General features: G+C 38.7%; 1 protein-coding gene across 4 annotated transcripts; it reads right to left on the bottom strand.

The window, feature by feature from the left end:
• Nucleotides 1-1,108: 1,108 nt before the first annotated feature.
• LOC103709291 (ATP-dependent RNA helicase-like protein DB10) lies at nt 1,109-18,757 on the bottom strand. 4 transcript variants are annotated; one of them, XM_008794567.4, is made up of 9 exons: nt 18,417-18,757; nt 17,946-18,288; nt 17,527-17,688; nt 6,885-6,953; nt 5,739-6,008; nt 4,710-5,060; nt 4,059-4,336; nt 3,434-3,817; nt 1,109-2,150 (listed from the first exon to the last, which is right to left on the bottom strand). In XM_008794567.4, exons 2-9 carry the CDS (start codon nt 18,261-18,263, stop codon nt 1,439-1,441), a joined length of 2,544 nt encoding a protein of 847 aa, XP_008792789.2. In that variant the 5' UTR covers nt 18,264-18,288; nt 18,417-18,757; the 3' UTR covers nt 1,109-1,438. The 4 variants fall into 4 exon arrangements, with proteins under 4 accessions (XP_008792789.2, XP_026661306.2, XP_017698882.1 ...); XM_026805505.2 differs by having other exon boundaries at nt 18,474-18,615; XM_017843393.3 differs by lacking the exons at nt 17,946-18,288; nt 18,417-18,757 and adding an exon at nt 6,153-6,685.
• Between the last annotated feature and the right edge of the window lie 514 nt (nt 18,758-19,271).

Raw genomic sequence — 19,271 nt, 5'->3', positions numbered from 1 at the left:
TATACTGATTCTCGTCTTCTCTTTCTTTTGTAATGACAGAATATGCTGAAAGGTAATTAAACATTGGAAGACTTGTACTACTGCTGGAACCGAAGAAGGTCCGATCTAGGCAGCCTTGGTTAGGAGAGATTATTTCTACTCCTCTAATTTATGACACCTAGATCACAAAACATATATTATCCAAGGATTTTCTCTTTCTTTTGTAACGACAGAATATGCTGAAAGGTATTTCAACATTGGAAGACTTGTACTACTGCAGGAATCGGAGAAGATCCGATCTAGGCAGCTTTGGTTTTGCATCCAAAGAGATTATTTCTACTTTTTGATCTTATGACACCCGGATCACAAACGAATATTTTCCAAGAGTAAGGACCACCCTCTAGCAGGATATGTTGAAGAAAATAGTAAAATGGCTGCATGGAGTGCTAACTGTTGCAATCCGGCTAATAGTGCAAAATTACAAACAAGTACTATAATCGGTTGGCTTATTCAAGAAATATTATGTCGCATTACAGAAGTGCCGGGCGGAAAAAAAAAAGGTTGGGTTGAGGGGCCAACTAACATTTGCCTCGCTGCAAACGCACTTTCCGCTGAACAAAGCAAAAAATTCACGAATGTCTGTTAATTACTTTTCCCTCCTTTTAAGAAAACTCTTTGGCTGTCTATAGTCTAAAATAATTTTATTAGTTTTTGTATGACCACACGTTGCTTAGTTGTTGCATATTGGTTTGCAACACAATGAATTTTCTCATATTACATACAGGTTTTGCCTGTTCTGTTTATTTCTGTTTGCATGACTATTCATGAATCAATGTTCAATATATTCTGTCATCAGTTCGCGTGTACATTCTGCCAAGGACCCCTTCGCAGCATGCAGGGTGTGAGCTAGTATAGAGATACTGACATCACATGAAGATATCTCAGGATATTATCTGCCTACATTGATCAAGATAATAGCCCAAAAACATTCACATGTAAGCATCAAGCATTTATGTTTTCCATCACAAAATGCAGAAGAAGGGTGCATGTCAATTTTCTTTCAAGTTGGCCTATCTAGCAGCTGATGCTAGTCTTCAAGTTGATGCGGAAATTTCGTTGAGAATATAGGTACCCTGAAATCCTTCACAAGCCAGGATTCTTACTGGTTAGGGGAAAAAATCCCTATTCCCTGCCAAACAGACGCGTTCTATCTTACTTGGGTCAAAGGGTAGACAACCAAAAAAAAAATCCGAAAACCAAGATCTCCAGTCTTTTTGAGTATTTGACAAAATAATAAGCATAGGTACCTGAGAGATGATCCATATTATTCTTACCATGATCTTGCAAACAAGGTTACAACATAACCACCATCAGAAATCAAAGCTGAAGCGGTGCCCCAGGATGCCAACCCAGAAAGATATCCAAGTTAAACTTGGAGATCCTGTTAATTTTGACATTATCAATTGAGTGAACCTGGTTGCTCGCCTGTTGCTGTCCTCGGCGATGTTGTACCCTCTTCAGAAGGTATCACACCATCCTCCTCATCTGCAGGTATCATGCCTTCCTCTTCTTCCTCCCCACTCCTATTGCAAGGCATTGAGAGTGATTGAACAGGTTTTTCGTTAGGCCCTTCAGCATCACCATGGTCATGCTGAGATCCTTGATGCCACTGTGCTGGGCTAGCTGATCTTACTTGCTTTCCACTGTCCATATTGCCACATGGGGACATGGATCTCTCCTTCTGTAGGCTAGGTGAGTGATCCGGTTGAATCTTTTCCATGTCCTCACCATTATATGGTGACGATCCCCTCCAATCTCTGTAGTATGGCATTTTTTCTGAATGGACAGGGCTCCCAATGCGATGGTTGGTTGGTGAGGGCACCATTCTCCTTGTTAGTGGTGATTCCCGATGTGTTCGCCCAGCTCCCTCACCAAGCCGGCCATCATACCGGTCGATGCCCTGGCTAGCACTGCGACTACGGCTCCTGCTTTGACTGTGGCCACGGTTCCAGCTCCTGCTACGGCTCCTACTGCGGCTATTGCCCCACCCATCACGTCCCTCTTTAGGGCTGCGGCTGCGGCTATAGCTGTGGCTACGGCTACGATGTTTATCTCTGGATCTCCTAACAACAACCTCCACCTCATGACTGTCTCGATATCCACGATCATATCTAGCAACATCATCGAGCAATCATAAGTCTTCTTTGGGATGGTTATTAGATATCCTCATATATACAAAGAGCAAAATTTAAAACTATGGGTGGCAGTAGGGTCAGGGTGGATAGAGCATAGATCAAAAACCTGTCAACTTGAACCAACCTATTTACTAAACAATTAAAAATTCCCGACCCAAACCTGATCATTTTATTAAACAAGTAACTCAACCCAATCTACAATAGGTTGAATCAAGTTAAACAGATTACACGGTCAAGCAATGCCACCCCTACTTAATGTGACCACTTGCCATGCCACCCAAATCAACCAGCACTTGCGTAGGGATGTGATGAGGCACAAGTGTTAGTGAAAGGGTTTTCAGCTGAGGCCTTGGTGTTTTGGAAAGTGGGTGTTATAAAATATTTGATAATAACATAAAAAAACAAAATTTATAATTATTTATATAAGTTATATAATATTATTTAAATAAAAATATTTTTGAAAAATCTTTTGAAACTAAGAAAATTTTCCTCTATTTTTTTAACAGCCAAAAACAGTACTTTGGTTTCAAAAGATCTTTACAACATATCATCTTTGAAAACTTGATATTAATTTGAAAATTGTAACAGACTACTCTAAGTGGAAACAATTTCCTTCCATTTTAACCAGAATCATCTAATTTATTTTAGAAAACCTTGCTCAAACTATTTTCAAAACCTTTCTTTATTAAGAAATTCCTGCCTAACTTAATTTTTAATAGATAAAATGATTAGTTTGATTTTCAAAAAAAATATTTCCAAATATCACTGATTTCTAGAAATTGCAGACTAATTTTGGAAAAATACCTTCTCTTTAACACCTGGAATGATAGTATTATCCCATTGATTCATGAAAACTGGAGATTGCTTTGGAATCATCTCAAAATTAGAAAACAATATATTGAGACAAGGAGGGAGTGGACTTAAGATAGATTTCATTTTTTTTCCTTTTTTCTCTTTAATTATTAGGTAGAATAATTGTTATATAACCTACAATTATGGAAAAGTGGACAACCAACTGGAGATAATTCAAATATCTATAATAAATCAAAGAGTACTTTTGGCATAACAATGACAGAATCAGATAGAAAAATTCCCAAATATCAAAAAGCTCATATGTTTTCATATACCAAAGAATTTACTTTATTATTTCTTCCTAGATGTGTATTGCACAACCCTTGGTAGCTAGTTTAGATTAATACATAAGCAATGCTTAATAAAAGGTTATAAACCCAAAAAAGTATATTTGCAGTTATAAATACCTGCCACGAGGAGGCTCACGATCAGGTCCACGACCAACACGACTGCTATCTAATCTACCAGATGAAGGTGGCAGGCCGCGCCCACCCCTTCCACCATAAGTGGTATCACTAGATCCACGTGACCTATCACCATCACGAGCACCAGAGCGAGAACCCCAGCGGCGGGACTTCCCACCATACCCACCACGTGACACCATGACCCGTAACTCCTGAGGAACACGTTGGTCTGCCCCTTCCAGAACTTTGACAAGATCTGCTGCATATTTTGAGTCTTGATCACAGAAAAATGTATAAGCCACACCAGTGGCACCTGCCCTACCAGTTCTGCCAATCCTGTGAACGTAATCTTCAACACCCGTGGGGAAGTCGTAGTTGATCACAACCCTGGAAACAAGGGGATTTTAAAACATTTATATGCAAAAACAAACACATTTTGAGCAAAAGTCCCCAAAAAATCTGAAAAGGCAATTTGAAGCTATCATAAGTCTACACAAAGACTACAAGATAAACTGAGCATGCAACAAGATGTTCATGCTACAGATTAAAACTATAATGCCATCGGCTGGCCCTACTTTTTAACTAACTATCAGAAAATCTATATAAAAAGAAACATATGCAGCTTAACCTGATATCCTTGATGTCCAGGCCTCGAGCAGCAACATCAGTAGCTACTAGTATGGGGGACCTTCCAGTTCGGAATTGGCTTAAAACCCTGTCTCTCTCACCCTGAGACTTGTCACCATGAATAGCAGAAGCACCAAACTGACGAGTGAGGTTCCTTGCAAGCTGGTCACACATCCTCTTCGTTGAGCAAAATATTAAGACCTTAGAACCTGGATCTTGGGATCGCAATATCTGTTCTAACCGTCTCAGTTTTTCCATGGGTGTGATTATTTCCACATACTGCATTGGAAATTGGAAACAGATAACGACCATTTGAATACTATCAATTCAAAGGAAAGAGTGACAAGTATCAGGATAAGTATCAACAAATAACAGAGATGCCTAAACCAAAAAAAAAGTGATATGTTTATTTTGCACAAATAAATATATTTGCATGATAAGCACAAAAACCTAATATGATTAACATTTTTTTTTCAAAAAACTCAATATATTCTTGATAATATGGTGAAGAGAGAGAAATATTTAGAATTGAAACTCCCTTCATTTTCCATAGTAGTGAGTACAAACCTGAGAAAGATCAAAATATCTAAAATTTATTATTCATTAAACAACATGATGAAACTATATAATATCAGGCGTGTTCAGTCCATACCTGAGTGATTGCATTGTTCGCAACAAGATCATCTATGCTCCCAATGTTAACCTGAATAGGATGAACCAGCAGATCTGCAGCAATTTTCCGAACTTCTTTTGGCCACGTAGCAGTGAACATAAGAGTCTGCCGGCGATGGGGTATCTCTTTTACAATTTTCCGTATCTGTGGCTCAAAACCCATGTCCAGCATTCGGTCAGCCTCATCAAGAACCAGATATGACACCTGACGGAGGCTTACTCTTCTCATCTCTAAAATGTCATTTAGTCTTCCTGGAGTTGCAACCACAACATCTACACCCCGATCTAAATCCCTCAACTGGGGACCTTTTGGAGCACCTCCATATAAACACTTGAACCACAAAAACATAAGACACGAGTCAACAAAACAATGACTATTAGTTATGTAGAAATCATCACTTATCCTAAAAGCTTAAGCTGATAGGATGAGGTAGATTTATTTATATATTTTATATTTTCTTACACTCCCCCTCATATGTGGGCCGGACTTTTCTTTAATAAGCGAGCCCAACATGTGAAATTTTTAATAATGGGGTTAAAGAGTGCGGAGACAGGGTTCGAACTCAGGACCTCTGCTCTAATACTATGTGGAAATCACCACTTATCCTAAAAGCTTAAGCTGATAGGATGAGGTAGATTTATTTATATATTTTATATTTTCTTACAAGTTAAGTAGGCTGCTAGCAACAAAAGCATAGAGTTATTGAGAATTATGCAGATGGCATATTGTCTGCTATCATACACATTACACTAAAACCAGCTCTGCCAATTTCGGGAACATTAAACTAATATGTATGAGATCCAGAGACTAGTTTGGAGAGAGATATGAGACTGTAGGTTATCTTTGAAGATGAACAACTATTTGAGAACTAATGATACTTTTGAGTCTCATGACAAGCAGCTTTCTTCAAAATCAAAACTAGCTGAAAAACATTTGCCATCATTGATTCCAATGACCAAACAAAAAACCAACTCAAGACAGAACCAAATAACTATAGAAGGAACAAACCGTGCATGATATTCTTGATGATCGCCCGAACTTCACAGCTTCATCTTCTATCTGGGTTGCCAACTCCCTAGTTGGTGCCAGAACCAATACCGTTGGACCCATTTTAGAGTTGTTATGAAGGCGTTTCAGATGAATGAACCCTGGAATAAGATAACCAAGAGTTTTGCCTGATCCTGTCTTTGCAATCGCTACAATGTCATGACTTTGCAATGCAATTGGCCAAGACTGAGCCTGAATAGGAGTGGGAGCAGAGAAACCTGCATGGTGTATCTGAAAAAGCAAAAATCCACAAACCCATGAGGATTAATGGTCTAAAGTACTAGCTTAAAAAAATATGTATTCCTTCTTTTTCTCTCTCCCTCTCTCTCTCTCTCTTTGTGGAATCAAAGCAAAGGATTAAGCTAATGGCAGTACTCGTGTATTCCCAGAATGTACGTGGATACTTGCAGATGCAAGCTTGAGCAGGAGAAAGGCCTTCATTCTTTGGGCCCAAGTGGCAGCTTGAACAAAATCACCGGATGTAGCCCCAGCCATGAACTGGTTTCTCAGAAAGCCCTCCCATATTGGTGGGCACTTGCAAATGCAAGCCGGAGCAGGAGAAAGGGCCTTCTTTTGTCAGGACTCAAGTGGCAGCATGAACCAAATCAGCAGAGGCAGGCCCAGCGCCCCAGCCATGAACCAGTCCCTCAAAAAGCCTTTCCCAAAACTGGCAGCTGCTTGCAGATGCAAGCTGGAGGAGGAGAAAGGGCCTTCCTTTGTTTGGGCCTGTGGCAGCATGGCCCAAATCACCGGAGGCAGCCCAGCAACGAACTGTTAATCAGAAAGCCCTTCTCATATTTGGCCCACCGTAACAGGCAATCCAGCTATATGCCGCCCTCCCAAGAAAGAGGGTGGCACTACGAAGCACAGCGTACGACATTAGCTCCACCTTGGAGCAAATATCGCACCTGAGACAGAAGTACAGAATGGAAAGAAAAAAATGAATGGCTATGAGACTGAAATGTTTCACCAAACTCCAACAATTACCAAAAAATAAAAAATGTGCAGTGAACGCTCGAGCACAAGAGTGTGTTAAACTTGCACATGCTTCACACACCAAAATGATCAAATGACCAAGGACAAACAAATAGGAGACTTACTAATTACCTCTTTTAATATTTCTGAAGGAAACCCTGCAGACTCAAATGTCATGTATGGTGCCGGTACATTATCTCCCTGAAACAAAATTTCAAGCAAAGGATAACGTCAGTAGTCACTAATGCACAGCATAATGAAAACATAACAAGAAATTGGAATAAAAAAGAAACATAAAAAGCATTACAAAAAGGGAACACAAACATTTCTTTTGTCAAAGATGAAAGAAATTTATATCCATTACCATATATACTGAAGCTGCATTTTCATTCTGACCACCAGGATGAAACTGCCGCTTCTTTTTGTCGTCCTATTATATGCAAAACCAGCATTTTCACCATGGCCACCAGAATGAAAGTGCCGCTTATTTTTATCCTTCCATTCTTACTTACCATAAATCCCTTCAACATATATTAAATGGTTCATGTGTCCAAATACCCAGATTCCCATCCTGGGCAAGGCGCTCAATCATTAGGTTCTTCCTTTGTGCACTTGTTAAAATACTAGCTTTTTTGCATATGCTAAGCATGTGGTTTATTCAATAATTAATGATGCAAGTTGCACCACTAGTCTGAGTGCTCCCCATAAATAGTGGGGGCTTATCATCTTTCCCCTTCGCTTCGATTGCATCGGCACTCTAATAAAGGCAACAGCATCCCTCCCTGAGCAAGAAAAGTACAGCTCTAAAGGGAATCAGGCTACAAAGGGAGCGCCAGTTTACAAAATCCGTCCCTGTTTAAATACAGATAAACTGCCACTGGCGTTCCCATTTAAGCACATCTTTTGTTTTCTGTGGCTATTAAATATAATAATCATTTTAATAGCTGATTTTCGACTAGGGTTATTAAAACAAATAATAGTCTCAGAACCTACCTTTGCTGGTACTAGGGTTTAAATACCACTGCAATACCATGATAATGGACCCTGTTCAAACAATTATTTACCATTATAAAAACCAATGGATGTCATTAACCAGGTCAAGTTGTTTATTTTATTTTTTTTAAGAATTAAAGCAATGGTGGTTATAGTAGCTGCTATTAGTTATTATAAGAATAGAATGCTATTATAAACCAGAATGGACATTTGAATTTAAACACCTCTTATGTATACAATAATGCAGCAAGTGGTCTTCTATTGTTTCAAAAAAGGGACTACAAAACCAAAGAAATAGTCATTATAACATCATATTTGCCATTATTTTAAAACATGGATGACACTATCATTTGCGATGACTATTTGTTAATTTTGATTGGAACAGCTAAAAATAGCCATTTAAGGCCCTATTCGGTATTATTCTTTTCATGTTTCTTTTCTTTAAAACAGAAACATAGAATCCAATGTAGAAAACATGTTTGGTTACCTTGTTTCTGTTTCTTTTTTAAATAATTTTCATGATTTGTGGAAAAAGTGGAAGTAAAAAATTCACTTCCACTTTTTTTTTAAAAGTGGCTTTACATCCCTCTCTTATCCCCTCCGCCCGACCTCCCGATCTTGATGCCGCTCTTCTGCCTCCTCGACACCTTCATCGCCCTCTTTCCCACTACCCTCCACCTCTCTGGTTTCCTCCGCCGCCTCGCCACCATCCTTATCAATCCTGCCACCTCTTCCTCCACCAATTTCTGGAGTCTCGCAAGTGTCAGAACCGGTAGGAGAAGATCGAGCACCGGCGGAGATCGCTGAAGCTCCGATGCAAGGAGTTGGATGTGGGGATGGAGAGAAGCCCCTACCGCCGAGGCGTAATGCTGGACGACAATGGAGCAGTGGCAGAGAATGACTAGGATGAAGCTGCCCTTGAGCACACAGTCCGACGCCCGTTCGTCTATTCATTCCCGACATCCATCTTCCACAGTTGTCCATTTGTTCATTCTCGGCTTCCATTCATTCATCCCCGACATCCATCTTCATCCATCATTCATCCATCCATTCGTTCCCAACATTCGTTCGTTCATTCTCGATGTCCATTCGTTTGTTCATTCCCTTGGGAGTGGTGGCGTCCGTCCCTCCCCAGCATCCATCGGTATATGGTCGAGCAACTCTAATTTGAGGAACTCCCATCGTCTTGTCCCCAATTGCCCCACTCTCCCACTCCCCACCCTCTCAATGCTTGCTCGGTTCCATGCTTCCATCTTCCGCCGTGGCCTTTCACCATCTCGGGCTCGGCGGTTCTGGTATTAAAAAAAAAAAAGAGAACCAAACATTTTCTATTGTAAGAAATCTGAAAAAAATGAAAACTGATTTCTTGTTTTCAATTTTTTTAAAGAGAAGAGTAGAAACGATACCAAATGTAGCCTAGAAGTATTAGTTTATTCCAAAAGGTTTAAACCAAAGGCTCAACTAAGCAATAACAAGCCTCATTTCCATTATAACAATTAATGGTAGTGAACCTTCTAGATTGTTTTAGCGTAATAATATTATTTGAATGTGGAAGCCTGCTATGTAGGGAATATTGCCATAAACAACTTAGCAAATCAAAAGATCATAGTAAGAGCAATATCATTTTAATGACTGCTTGTGAAACTTTGGTCCTTGTACAGATACAATTATATGAGAAAAACTATATTAAACTTAATAGTTTCATTTGCCTTGTACAAGAAGTCCCATTGTACTCTCTTTTCGACATCTCCATTTTTAGCCAACGAGATTGGGTCCCATTGTTGGTGCCCTTCTCTCAAAGGCTTGCTCTTGGGAAAGGTCCAGGTTGAACATTACCCTAATGGTTGCTCATTACCACCGCATTTCAACCCCCCATCTCTCTACATATGTGTGTACAAGCATGTGTATGCATGTATGCATGTACGTATCTATGAAATAAAGGTCAAAAAACAAGCTTAATTATATCGGGTTATAGGTGTCAATCCGTATCGCAAATGCGAGCATAGGGCACCAATGTATGCTTGAGTTCCATGCATTTTGCAAAGGTATTAAATGGTATTAAACCATATCACCCCATATCAAACCGAGCATGACTGGATATGGCTTGGTGCCAAGCCAAAAAAATGAACAAAAACACTTTCCTTTTTTAATATTACCATTTCATTCACTTAAAAAACAACTAAGAAATTTTTTTGTTGGCAATAGAGACATGAGAAGGCGCCATTTTCATATTAAACTATAGTTATGATAAAGCTATACTCAATGGTCAAAACATGGCCAATCACCAACGCAATTTGGTGTTTCAATCACTATTTAGCAACTCAATCACAGGTCAACCATGGGTCGATCATTGACCCATGGCATTCATTAACATAATAAAATAAATTAATATCTAGAAAAAATAAAAATATAAATAAACATGAACAAACTTTTTAAGAAGAATAACTTCATTACATATGCAACATCTATACCATAAAACTGATAGGACCTAACAATTTATTTTTGTTAAAGAAAAAAGATGTGCATTAATATCTCTTACTAGACAAACCCTGTAACTAATTTAGAAAAGTAAGGACGGCCAGGGGGATTCAGGACTTAGACAAGTTTTTAACATAGAAAAGATCACATCCTATTCCTAAAAAATAAAATAGAAAATAAATATTTTTTTAACATCCTTAAGAGTGGTTGATCTGGGTAGGATCAACATTGTGCCGACCCAAGCAGGTCAGGTTGACTTGGATGGGTCATCAAGTCGCATGGTTTTTGAGATTTACGGGTTTGGGATGGGTCAGCTCATCCAGGTCTTAAAATATAGGTTATACTGCAATTATAATAACATATAATAGTCATTCATGATTAGTAAAACTGTAATATCAATATCTTATAGCTATAAAGCAGTTCTCTAGTTATAGTGTAGATATACTATAATATAGTTATAAGATAGTAAGTATGCCATAGGTCTGAAATAGTCATAACACAGCTAATAATATGGTTATATTATTGTTTTGATATATGTAAGTTGGACATGTGGTAAAACTAGAAAAATATAAGTTAAGAATAGAATATTAGAGCAGATATAGGAGTTCCACAAAATATGGATAAAGTGAAGAAAATCACCTAAGATGGTATAGACATGTAAAATGATGATTTATGAGGACTTCAGTAAGAAGAAGTATTACAACTTGTCAACATAAAGGAAGGGAAAATGGAGGTTGCAAGAGAAGTATTGAAAGAATTTGAAATAACATCAGAGGTAACCTTCAGAAGGAATGTCTAGCAAATACGGATCCACATAGCCAACCCTAAATAGTGAAGATTAGACTGGACAATTGTGGTTATTATGATTATACTATAGTTTTAGTAAAGTTACACTAAAATTGGACAATAGCAAGAACACAATTATTCATTAAACTATTATTATAACATAGTTATATAATTATACTACAATGATAACATAGCTACACTCAAATGACACTGCGTGGCGTTCAACATCCATATGTATCATCATTCTTGATTCTATGGACTATAGAGACATTTAGATTGTTCTTTTAACGTACACAACCAAGCCTAAGTGCAGTATAAATAAGTTTATAAGTACCAAACCAAGAAATGGGGGTGGGGAGCTCGAGTCAAGGTGTGCCAATGTATTCCATGCAAGTAGCATCATGCATATAATGTGCTAGCCCATGCTGAGTGTCAGCACAGCATGGCACATTGTATATGTGCCTTGCCAATTCCCTAGCCAACATGAGCATAGCATGCAGCACCTAAAACCTTGTTTGCATGTGTGTGGAAGTGTTTCTCTATTAGTCATTATGTTAAATGGAGTTTGCATCTTTCACGTGAAGCTTTTTACTAAATTAATTAAATATTTCACGTGCAATGCATGTGCCAACTAATTATTATAAGTACAAACATGGTACGCCATACCATATTGAACCAGATGGTACAGGGCATACCATACCAGTTCAGTACCTGTATATGGTACGGGAGGCATACTGGCACTCAGTACGCCGAACGGGCCCCGTTACCAGGCGTACTGACACAGTGACAAGGTGGCACCGATACAGAACCTGGTACCAAGATGGCATACGTTAAGTACAAAAGAATATTACCTTTACATAGAAAACAAAGCATGCAATGTATTGCATGTGGCTTCAACCTCAGATTGCATTGATCACCCATTTAATTTAAAAACTAAATCCAGTACCACATTTAACAATATTCACAACCAATAAGTTTTATCTTAACATTGAGATAGTCTGAATATATTTTCTCAACCATTCTTTACCAAAAGTCTCAATCTATTTTCTCAACAATCCTTTCCCTATAAAAATAAAACTCTCCAAGTTGAAATCTTTTCAAACCCTTTTCATAAATTCCATCCAGATTTTTGTTAGATCCTCTCCTACTATTTAGGTCTTGTACACCCGTTCTTACTCAATCTTCCCAGGTCTTTTGCTTCACATGCCTAGAGCAAGAGTTTTTAAGTATTGTAGTACAAGGGCTTAACAGCACGGTACACACCATGATGCCCCATATTGACTCATGTTTCATCAATATGCCTTGGTACAGGACATATCATATGCAGTATGATCAGTTCTTCAAACCTTAACAAGTTGGTTTTAAATCAGTTTATTCAGAAATGCAACAGCGAGTTTGCTACATACCCAAATTTGACAAGTTTGAAATTGATTGTTTAATATTTGAAAGGACAAATATATATACGGAAGAATAGAAAGGTAAACATGGTGATTAATTCATGCAGTATTGGACTCTGGATTTGGGGTAATTTTTTGCAGACATTGGAAGCCTTTATCTATAGTGCCAAGAAATACTTGATTATGGCCAGCTAGATTGTTTTTCAAGTAATTGAACAAACAGATTTAAAAATGTCTTAAGAAGCAGGGTATTGAATTATGTGACATTGAACTAAAATTGGAGGGCCTTTGCTCATTCTATTGATTTTTGTAGAACAAAGAAGGGTCCACAAAGGCTCAAAAGCGATTTATTTAACAAAAGAACAGAGTAACTTAATAAAATAATTTTTCTACTATCTACTAGTTATTCAGTTCACTTTGGATAAAGCATTTCTAATGCTATACACAAATTCTAGTTAGCAAAATTCGAAGCTGGAGGTCTAGATTTGGAGGCTGCAAAATAAAAAATATAAACGAAGCCAATCACCAGCACTATTTGAAGTGTCACCAAACCAGAAATTATAAGTTATAGAGTTACCATCAAGTTGACATGATCTCAATAGTCCTAATGGCAAGTTACAGTGTTTTAGCACACTAGTTCTATTTGTACGATCCATTTTTGGCCCAACATGTTGCACAAATATTTGGTCTCTAGGAAGGGATTAGACATAAAAATTAAATCAACAATTTAGATTTTCATGTTGAACCCTCCATCTTCTAAATTCACATGACCAAACTTGTACTAAAATTCATCTACATGGATGCACATATGGGATGTCTTTAATGTACCCAATAATGTCAAATATGCCCACAAAACATCCCTTGAATGAGCAAGCCTGAGTTGTCAGATGCATGCTCAAGCTAGGTTATAGAAAGGGGATGTGGGCACCGGAGCAAGTTCCAACTAGAATCAGAGGTATTGCAATTGTATAAAGGCAATGGCCAGGAAGAGACCAAGTTGGAGCATGTGTTGCCACGGTGGAGGCAATAGCAAGGGAAGAAAAATGTGGAAAAAGGAAGGAAGAAGGGGGGGGGGGGGGGGGGGGGGGGGTTGAAGATGTGAGGAGAGGAGCTAGGCAAAGGAAAAGGAAGAGGGAAACTCTGGGCTAATCATGCATACTTTGGCCTGCCAAATGCAAGTCTTTTGACAATACTTTTAACAGTTACCACCTCACAGTAGTGCAAATCTTTGTGGGAAAAGCTAAACTACATGAATCCCAAAAAATAAAGTTATTACTTTTTGTAACATTTAAAAATTAGGATCCAAACTCCAACTTTTCCATGAATGCACCAGAACAGCAAGATAAATTTTCTTGCTTCATCTAGATAAAAGTTCTGTTTCATGCACATGCTGAATAACGAACAACTTCGCATTATATTGCCCCACCACCTGGCATGCAATTCCACCAAAAGTTTCAAATTAGCATGCTAAAATGTTTTCTTTACTCATTTCCAATCTAAACCAACTGTGGTTATTTTAAGCAATATTACTAGACATATTTTGGAACTGACCATTTTTATCTAATATCTAGATATCTAAACTCATAAATTATCCTAGAAATTTCTCTAATCATGTTTAACATTTATATTTCTTAATCTCAAGCAATATATCATACAAACTAATATCACACAACCATGTATACGATACACACTAATACATGTCTATATGCCATGATATAAATTGTAAGGATTGATATTGGCATAGTTAGGCTGCAGCCCGAAGTCAAGCTGGTAAGGTTGCTGAAATCTGCCTTTCTCTACATCCTCCTTTCTCCTATCCTCTCTTTTAGTCTTCTCTCCAAAGGCACTCTCCATTTCTAATGCTATACACAAATTCTAGTTAGGGGAAATTAGCTTAGGACAGTTCAGACTGACTCAAGCCAGTTCGAGCTAATAGGTCCCAAGGGGGTGAAGATCGGGACAAAGATTTTAAAGGGCATCTTGTTCTTATTCAAATTCTAATAGGTCTCCTCATATGATTGAGCTGAAGATTGATCCATCTATAACAAGGATTAGTAAAATAGCTCAAATCTTCATACAGTAATTCTATATACAAATTGGAAGTTCTGCCCTGTAGATCTGACCATTTTGAGAAGTTGACACCTTGCAGATCCAAATGGACTAAAAGATACATTATTTCTTCCATGACATCTACTAAAGCACATGCTTGATTAGCACAAAAAATAGCTAAAAAATACGTTAGGGGTCTAATGAAAGAACATCAAGAACAAAATCCAGCATAAAGACAAACTATTTTCTATCCTCAAAAAAACATTACAAAGAAAAAGTGAATAAGAATGAAATTCTTTAACAAATAGATGATGAAACAAGAATTGTTTGATAGAAAGCTTGCTCTATGTAAAGCTATCAGATGCTTTTTGAAGAAAAAAAACATGCCTTAAAAGTCTGAGTAAAATAGATGTATGGTTTGAACTATAATGAAAGGAGACCTATCCTATTTGTGTCGCAAAATGGAGGACTCTTTAGAAGGCATCAACCAAGTCTTTTTTGAAACCTGGTCAGGGATTCACTCCAAGGAAGGCAGATTTCCCTTATTCTTATACATCTAAAAGGGTGGTAGGTGCATTTAATATGCGCCATCAAAAAGACAATTGATCTGTTCTATCCTAAACCTAAAGCAAGCATTGGAGCAAAACATTAATTCATTGAGCCATCAGCCTAACACAAGAACTCCCAAACAATCAGACATTACACAAGGGTAGGATATGTGCAAGATCTACACATACAAGCAAGTAGAAATGCAGGCCATGAATAAAAAGTTAAATTTCGGACAACATATTAGGCATGTCCATCACTACTATCACAATGCCAAGAGATGTAGTAGGGCCACACTTACCTCCCTACTTGATTGCTCTTTTTCGTACTGATCTTCAATATTTATAAATTAAAATTCATTTTACTCTCTTGAGGAAGCGATGAACTGGATGTATTCAATGTAAAGAAAAATAACTCATTTCCATTATTTAAATTAAAAAAAACAAAAAAACATGAATCTGATCCTTTATTGCCCGTGCAACAGCGAATGCATCTAAGCATGCCTGATCCTAGCATTGTGGATATTTAGACAAAAAGCTTCTAATCTTTGTTCTAACCCAAACCCCCTCAAACTCAAGGTTGGTCTCCACATGAGTTGACCACGAGCATTGTCTCTTACCAATGCAGTGGATAGTAGGTACATTAATAGTTAAATGAGGGAAGCTGAGCAGGTGAGATAGCTGTCAGCATGAGCTACTAACACAAAATGGCTCAAGAATAGATCCCAGAGAAGAGAAGCAGACAGAAAGATCACAAGCATAATGATGATCAATCTAGTTAACAGGTCAAAGCAATTGTCATGTAGTTCACGTGACAAGGTAAATCCATATGGTAGGTACTGACTAGAACAAGGATGATTTCTTGTTAGCGGCCCATGGTAGATTCAAGCTAGGGAAAAGCCCAAATTACAATGACAACAGCCAGAAGAACCACTAACATAGACTCTAGGAAGGAATATTACAAGATGAAAAGTCGATATGCAAGATGGCGACAGAACTGCTGCCTCACATACATTCGAGTGTTGTCCACTGCTGGCGAATGCCATACAACATGCACCACATGGTATGGATATATGTACACTGTGTTCTGTGAACCGGTCTATTGCAGTCCATGCTGATTGGCAAGAATTGATGCATACCATTATGGACTCATCTTTTCCATATTGCAGCCTGTAATGTGGCTAAGCACATACCTAGACAGCATAATATCATACCAACCAGCGACTGACATAGGTGCAACAAGCAGTAGCTTTCTTATTAACCTTACAGAGCTGCCTTGCAACTTGAACAGCAGAATAGCTGGCATATGTTCTATTGAATTGAAGGAAAATGAGTGAAGATAGGCAACAAATAAAGGGCAAGCATGGTGAGAGAAGAGATGGGTCTTGAAGGCATCTGAACATGGCAATATTGTTCAAGAAACTAACCTAGATGGTTGGGATATGCACATTACACATAGATGGTCATGATTTTTCATCTAGGGCATTGAAGTAGAAATGAAGCTACTACAGTTAAAGTTAAGCAGCACCTAGTCAAAAGACCAAAGCAGTTTTTCAAGTTATAAGGCCAAAGCAGTCTTTCAATTAATTCCCCAGGCTTTTCCAATTCTTTTCAACTATCCAACAAATGTTGTAAATTATACCTAAAGCAGGTGTTTTTAAAATATCTGCCTCTCCACATCCACACCTGCACCCGCTCCCAGATGTACACCCAATTCTGACAACTAAGCAACCACTGCCGCCCACCCACCCACCCCCCCCCCCCCCCCCCCCCCCAAAAAAAAACAAAAAACAAAGGAAGACCCTAAAAAGAGAGGAAAAGGAACTTGTACATAAAAAGTGATAAGCATATGCATAAATAATACACTATAAAACCAGTTTCTGCAACAGAAACAACAGAAGATAAAGAAAAATCAGATAATCTTTATAGAAAGATTTTTCAAGGAACATATTATATGAAAAAAAGAAGTCAAAGGAACAATAGCCACTCAAAGTATGTAAACTCTCAGAAATTTAAACACAAGCCAGTTGACAAATAGAAAAGAAAAGCAGGAAAAAAAAACTTGAAGGATGAAAGATGTACATATTTTTCAACTAAATCTCTCTTTCAATCATATCTTTCACAAGAAATATAAAACTAAAAGAAAAAACAAACAAAGCACCAAAAGTGAAGATAGACAATAAATATACGTGTCAGGGTCATTGAAGTTGTCATAAAAAGAAACATATAGGCTTTATGATAACGTCTCACTGACTTTATCAAGTTCAGATATTCAATACGGAGCTGGAAGACATATGCTCACTCTATTTACTTTATGGAATAAATCATCAAATTCATGTGGATGAGATAACATAATGTGATGACTGAGGTCTGTAGTTATTAAATTGTATATGAGCATGCAACATTCGAAGCAAGATATAAAAGCTAAATCTCTGAAAATGACCCCATACAGATTTGAACAGCAAAAATATTTTCAACAAACAGGAAGCGATTTCAGTCATGATCAAGATGTCATTTGGCACATACAGTGACGATTATTTCATGTTGACGGCGATATGCTTCCGCAGACAAAGCACCTCCCCCAATTGAAGATGATCCATGAACTCTGGCAGATGCCGTCCTCAAATCCCATGAAGCCCTTGCATCATGCCCATGATTTTGACTGCTGCTACCTCTCGCACCTCCATGCTGAAACAAATCAATGCAGACAAATATACTTAAGCATCAGTCCCCACCTGACCAAGAATCACATATCATCTGCTGTTTCCATCATAAACTTAATGGTCCAATACCTCGTCAGAATTATTATTAAATAGCAAACAAATATTGAAAGATCAAGAGACAGCAGAGAAAAAACAATTGCTTCTTTTTGGTGTTGGTATTTTGGTGTGGAGCAATCTTTCTTGGCAAAGTTTAGACTTCTAATCATGAGAAAACCAACCAACCTGATGGCTGCTGCGTGAGCGGCCGTGGCGGCCATCATCGTCATGAGAGTCCCGCTCCCGCTGGTTGTGAGGGACAGAAGAGCTGACGGCCACGGAAGCAGATTTCGGAGGAGGATGAGGAGGAGGAGGAGGCAGCAGAGGCGGGGGAGGCGGGAGCTCGGTGACGGGCCGCTCATACTGGGTGACGTTAGTCTCCGGGTTCCAGTAGTAAAGGTACCCCGTGCTCCCATCCACCAGGGCCTTCCAGGGTTTAGGAAGCGTCGGGTCCTCCGGGGCGTACCTCGGCCTGCTCGCCGAAGCCGATGCCGAGGCGGTCATCCTCGGAGATCTGTTCTTCTATCTCCTGGAAATCGGCAATCAAGAAATAATGGGAGAAACCCTAGGTTCAGAGAGGGGCGAAAGAAAGGGGACACAAAAAGGCTAACTTTGTTGAATCTTGAGATAAAGGAGAAAGGAAAGAAAAGGAAATACTGCGTCAGATTGATCAATTGGAAGCCGAAACCCCAGAGAGAGAGAGAGAGAGAGGACCAAGAGTCGGTGAAGGAGGCTGGCCTTCGCTGCCTTCAGAAGACGAGATCCGGTGGAGAAGAACCCGACGCTTTCTGGCCGTATCTGGAATGGGGAAAAGAGCGAGAGAGGGGGGAGGGAGGATGCGGGGGGCGAAGTCCGGCCCTCCCCACCTTTTGTTATTGGAGGATGAACCGAAGCGAACCGAACCGAAAACAACGAAACCACAGGTTGGGGTCGCCCCTTGGTTTGACGTGAATGATGTCTTAACGGGACAACTAGCCCTCCCAAGAAGAGATTGGCTTAATTGCCGTTTTCACCAAAAAAAAAAAAAAAAAAAGAAGAGATTGGCTTGAGCCTGTTTTTTTCCACAGTTGAAATGGCTTGTTCTTCTTGTGCAACATCATGCTTTGGAGGAGATCGAGGTTGAAGCTGTGGAACAGTGACAATTTGGGATGAACAGGCACTGTCATCTGAATTTCGAAATAAAATTGGTAATTGAGATTGATCATCTTCAAAAATTTTGATCACCCTAAAACTAAACTGATGGTGATCTGAAAAACATGGCTGCCATTGACGATCCTTTCAATGATAGGTGGAAAGATGAATCTGTCAGTTTTTGAGTTCTTTTCTATTTTAACATTGACCGCTATCGCACCATGTAAACATAGGTAATTCAGACCACACATGGGTAGCTTGTAAACATAACTTAGTTAATAAAATCATACAGAGATAGGAAAGGAGAATTCGCTCAATTAGGCTGCTCTCTTCACAGCAAATTCAGATCATCAACACAACATATTCGAAGTTCATGTAACG

The sequence above is a fragment of the Phoenix dactylifera genome, chromosome 11 (assembly GCF_009389715.1).
Source record: "Phoenix dactylifera cultivar Barhee BC4 chromosome 11, palm_55x_up_171113_PBpolish2nd_filt_p, whole genome shotgun sequence".
Taxonomy (NCBI): domain Eukaryota; kingdom Viridiplantae; phylum Streptophyta; class Magnoliopsida; order Arecales; family Arecaceae; genus Phoenix; species Phoenix dactylifera.
This window is presented reverse-complemented; position numbering and strand designations above follow the sequence as displayed.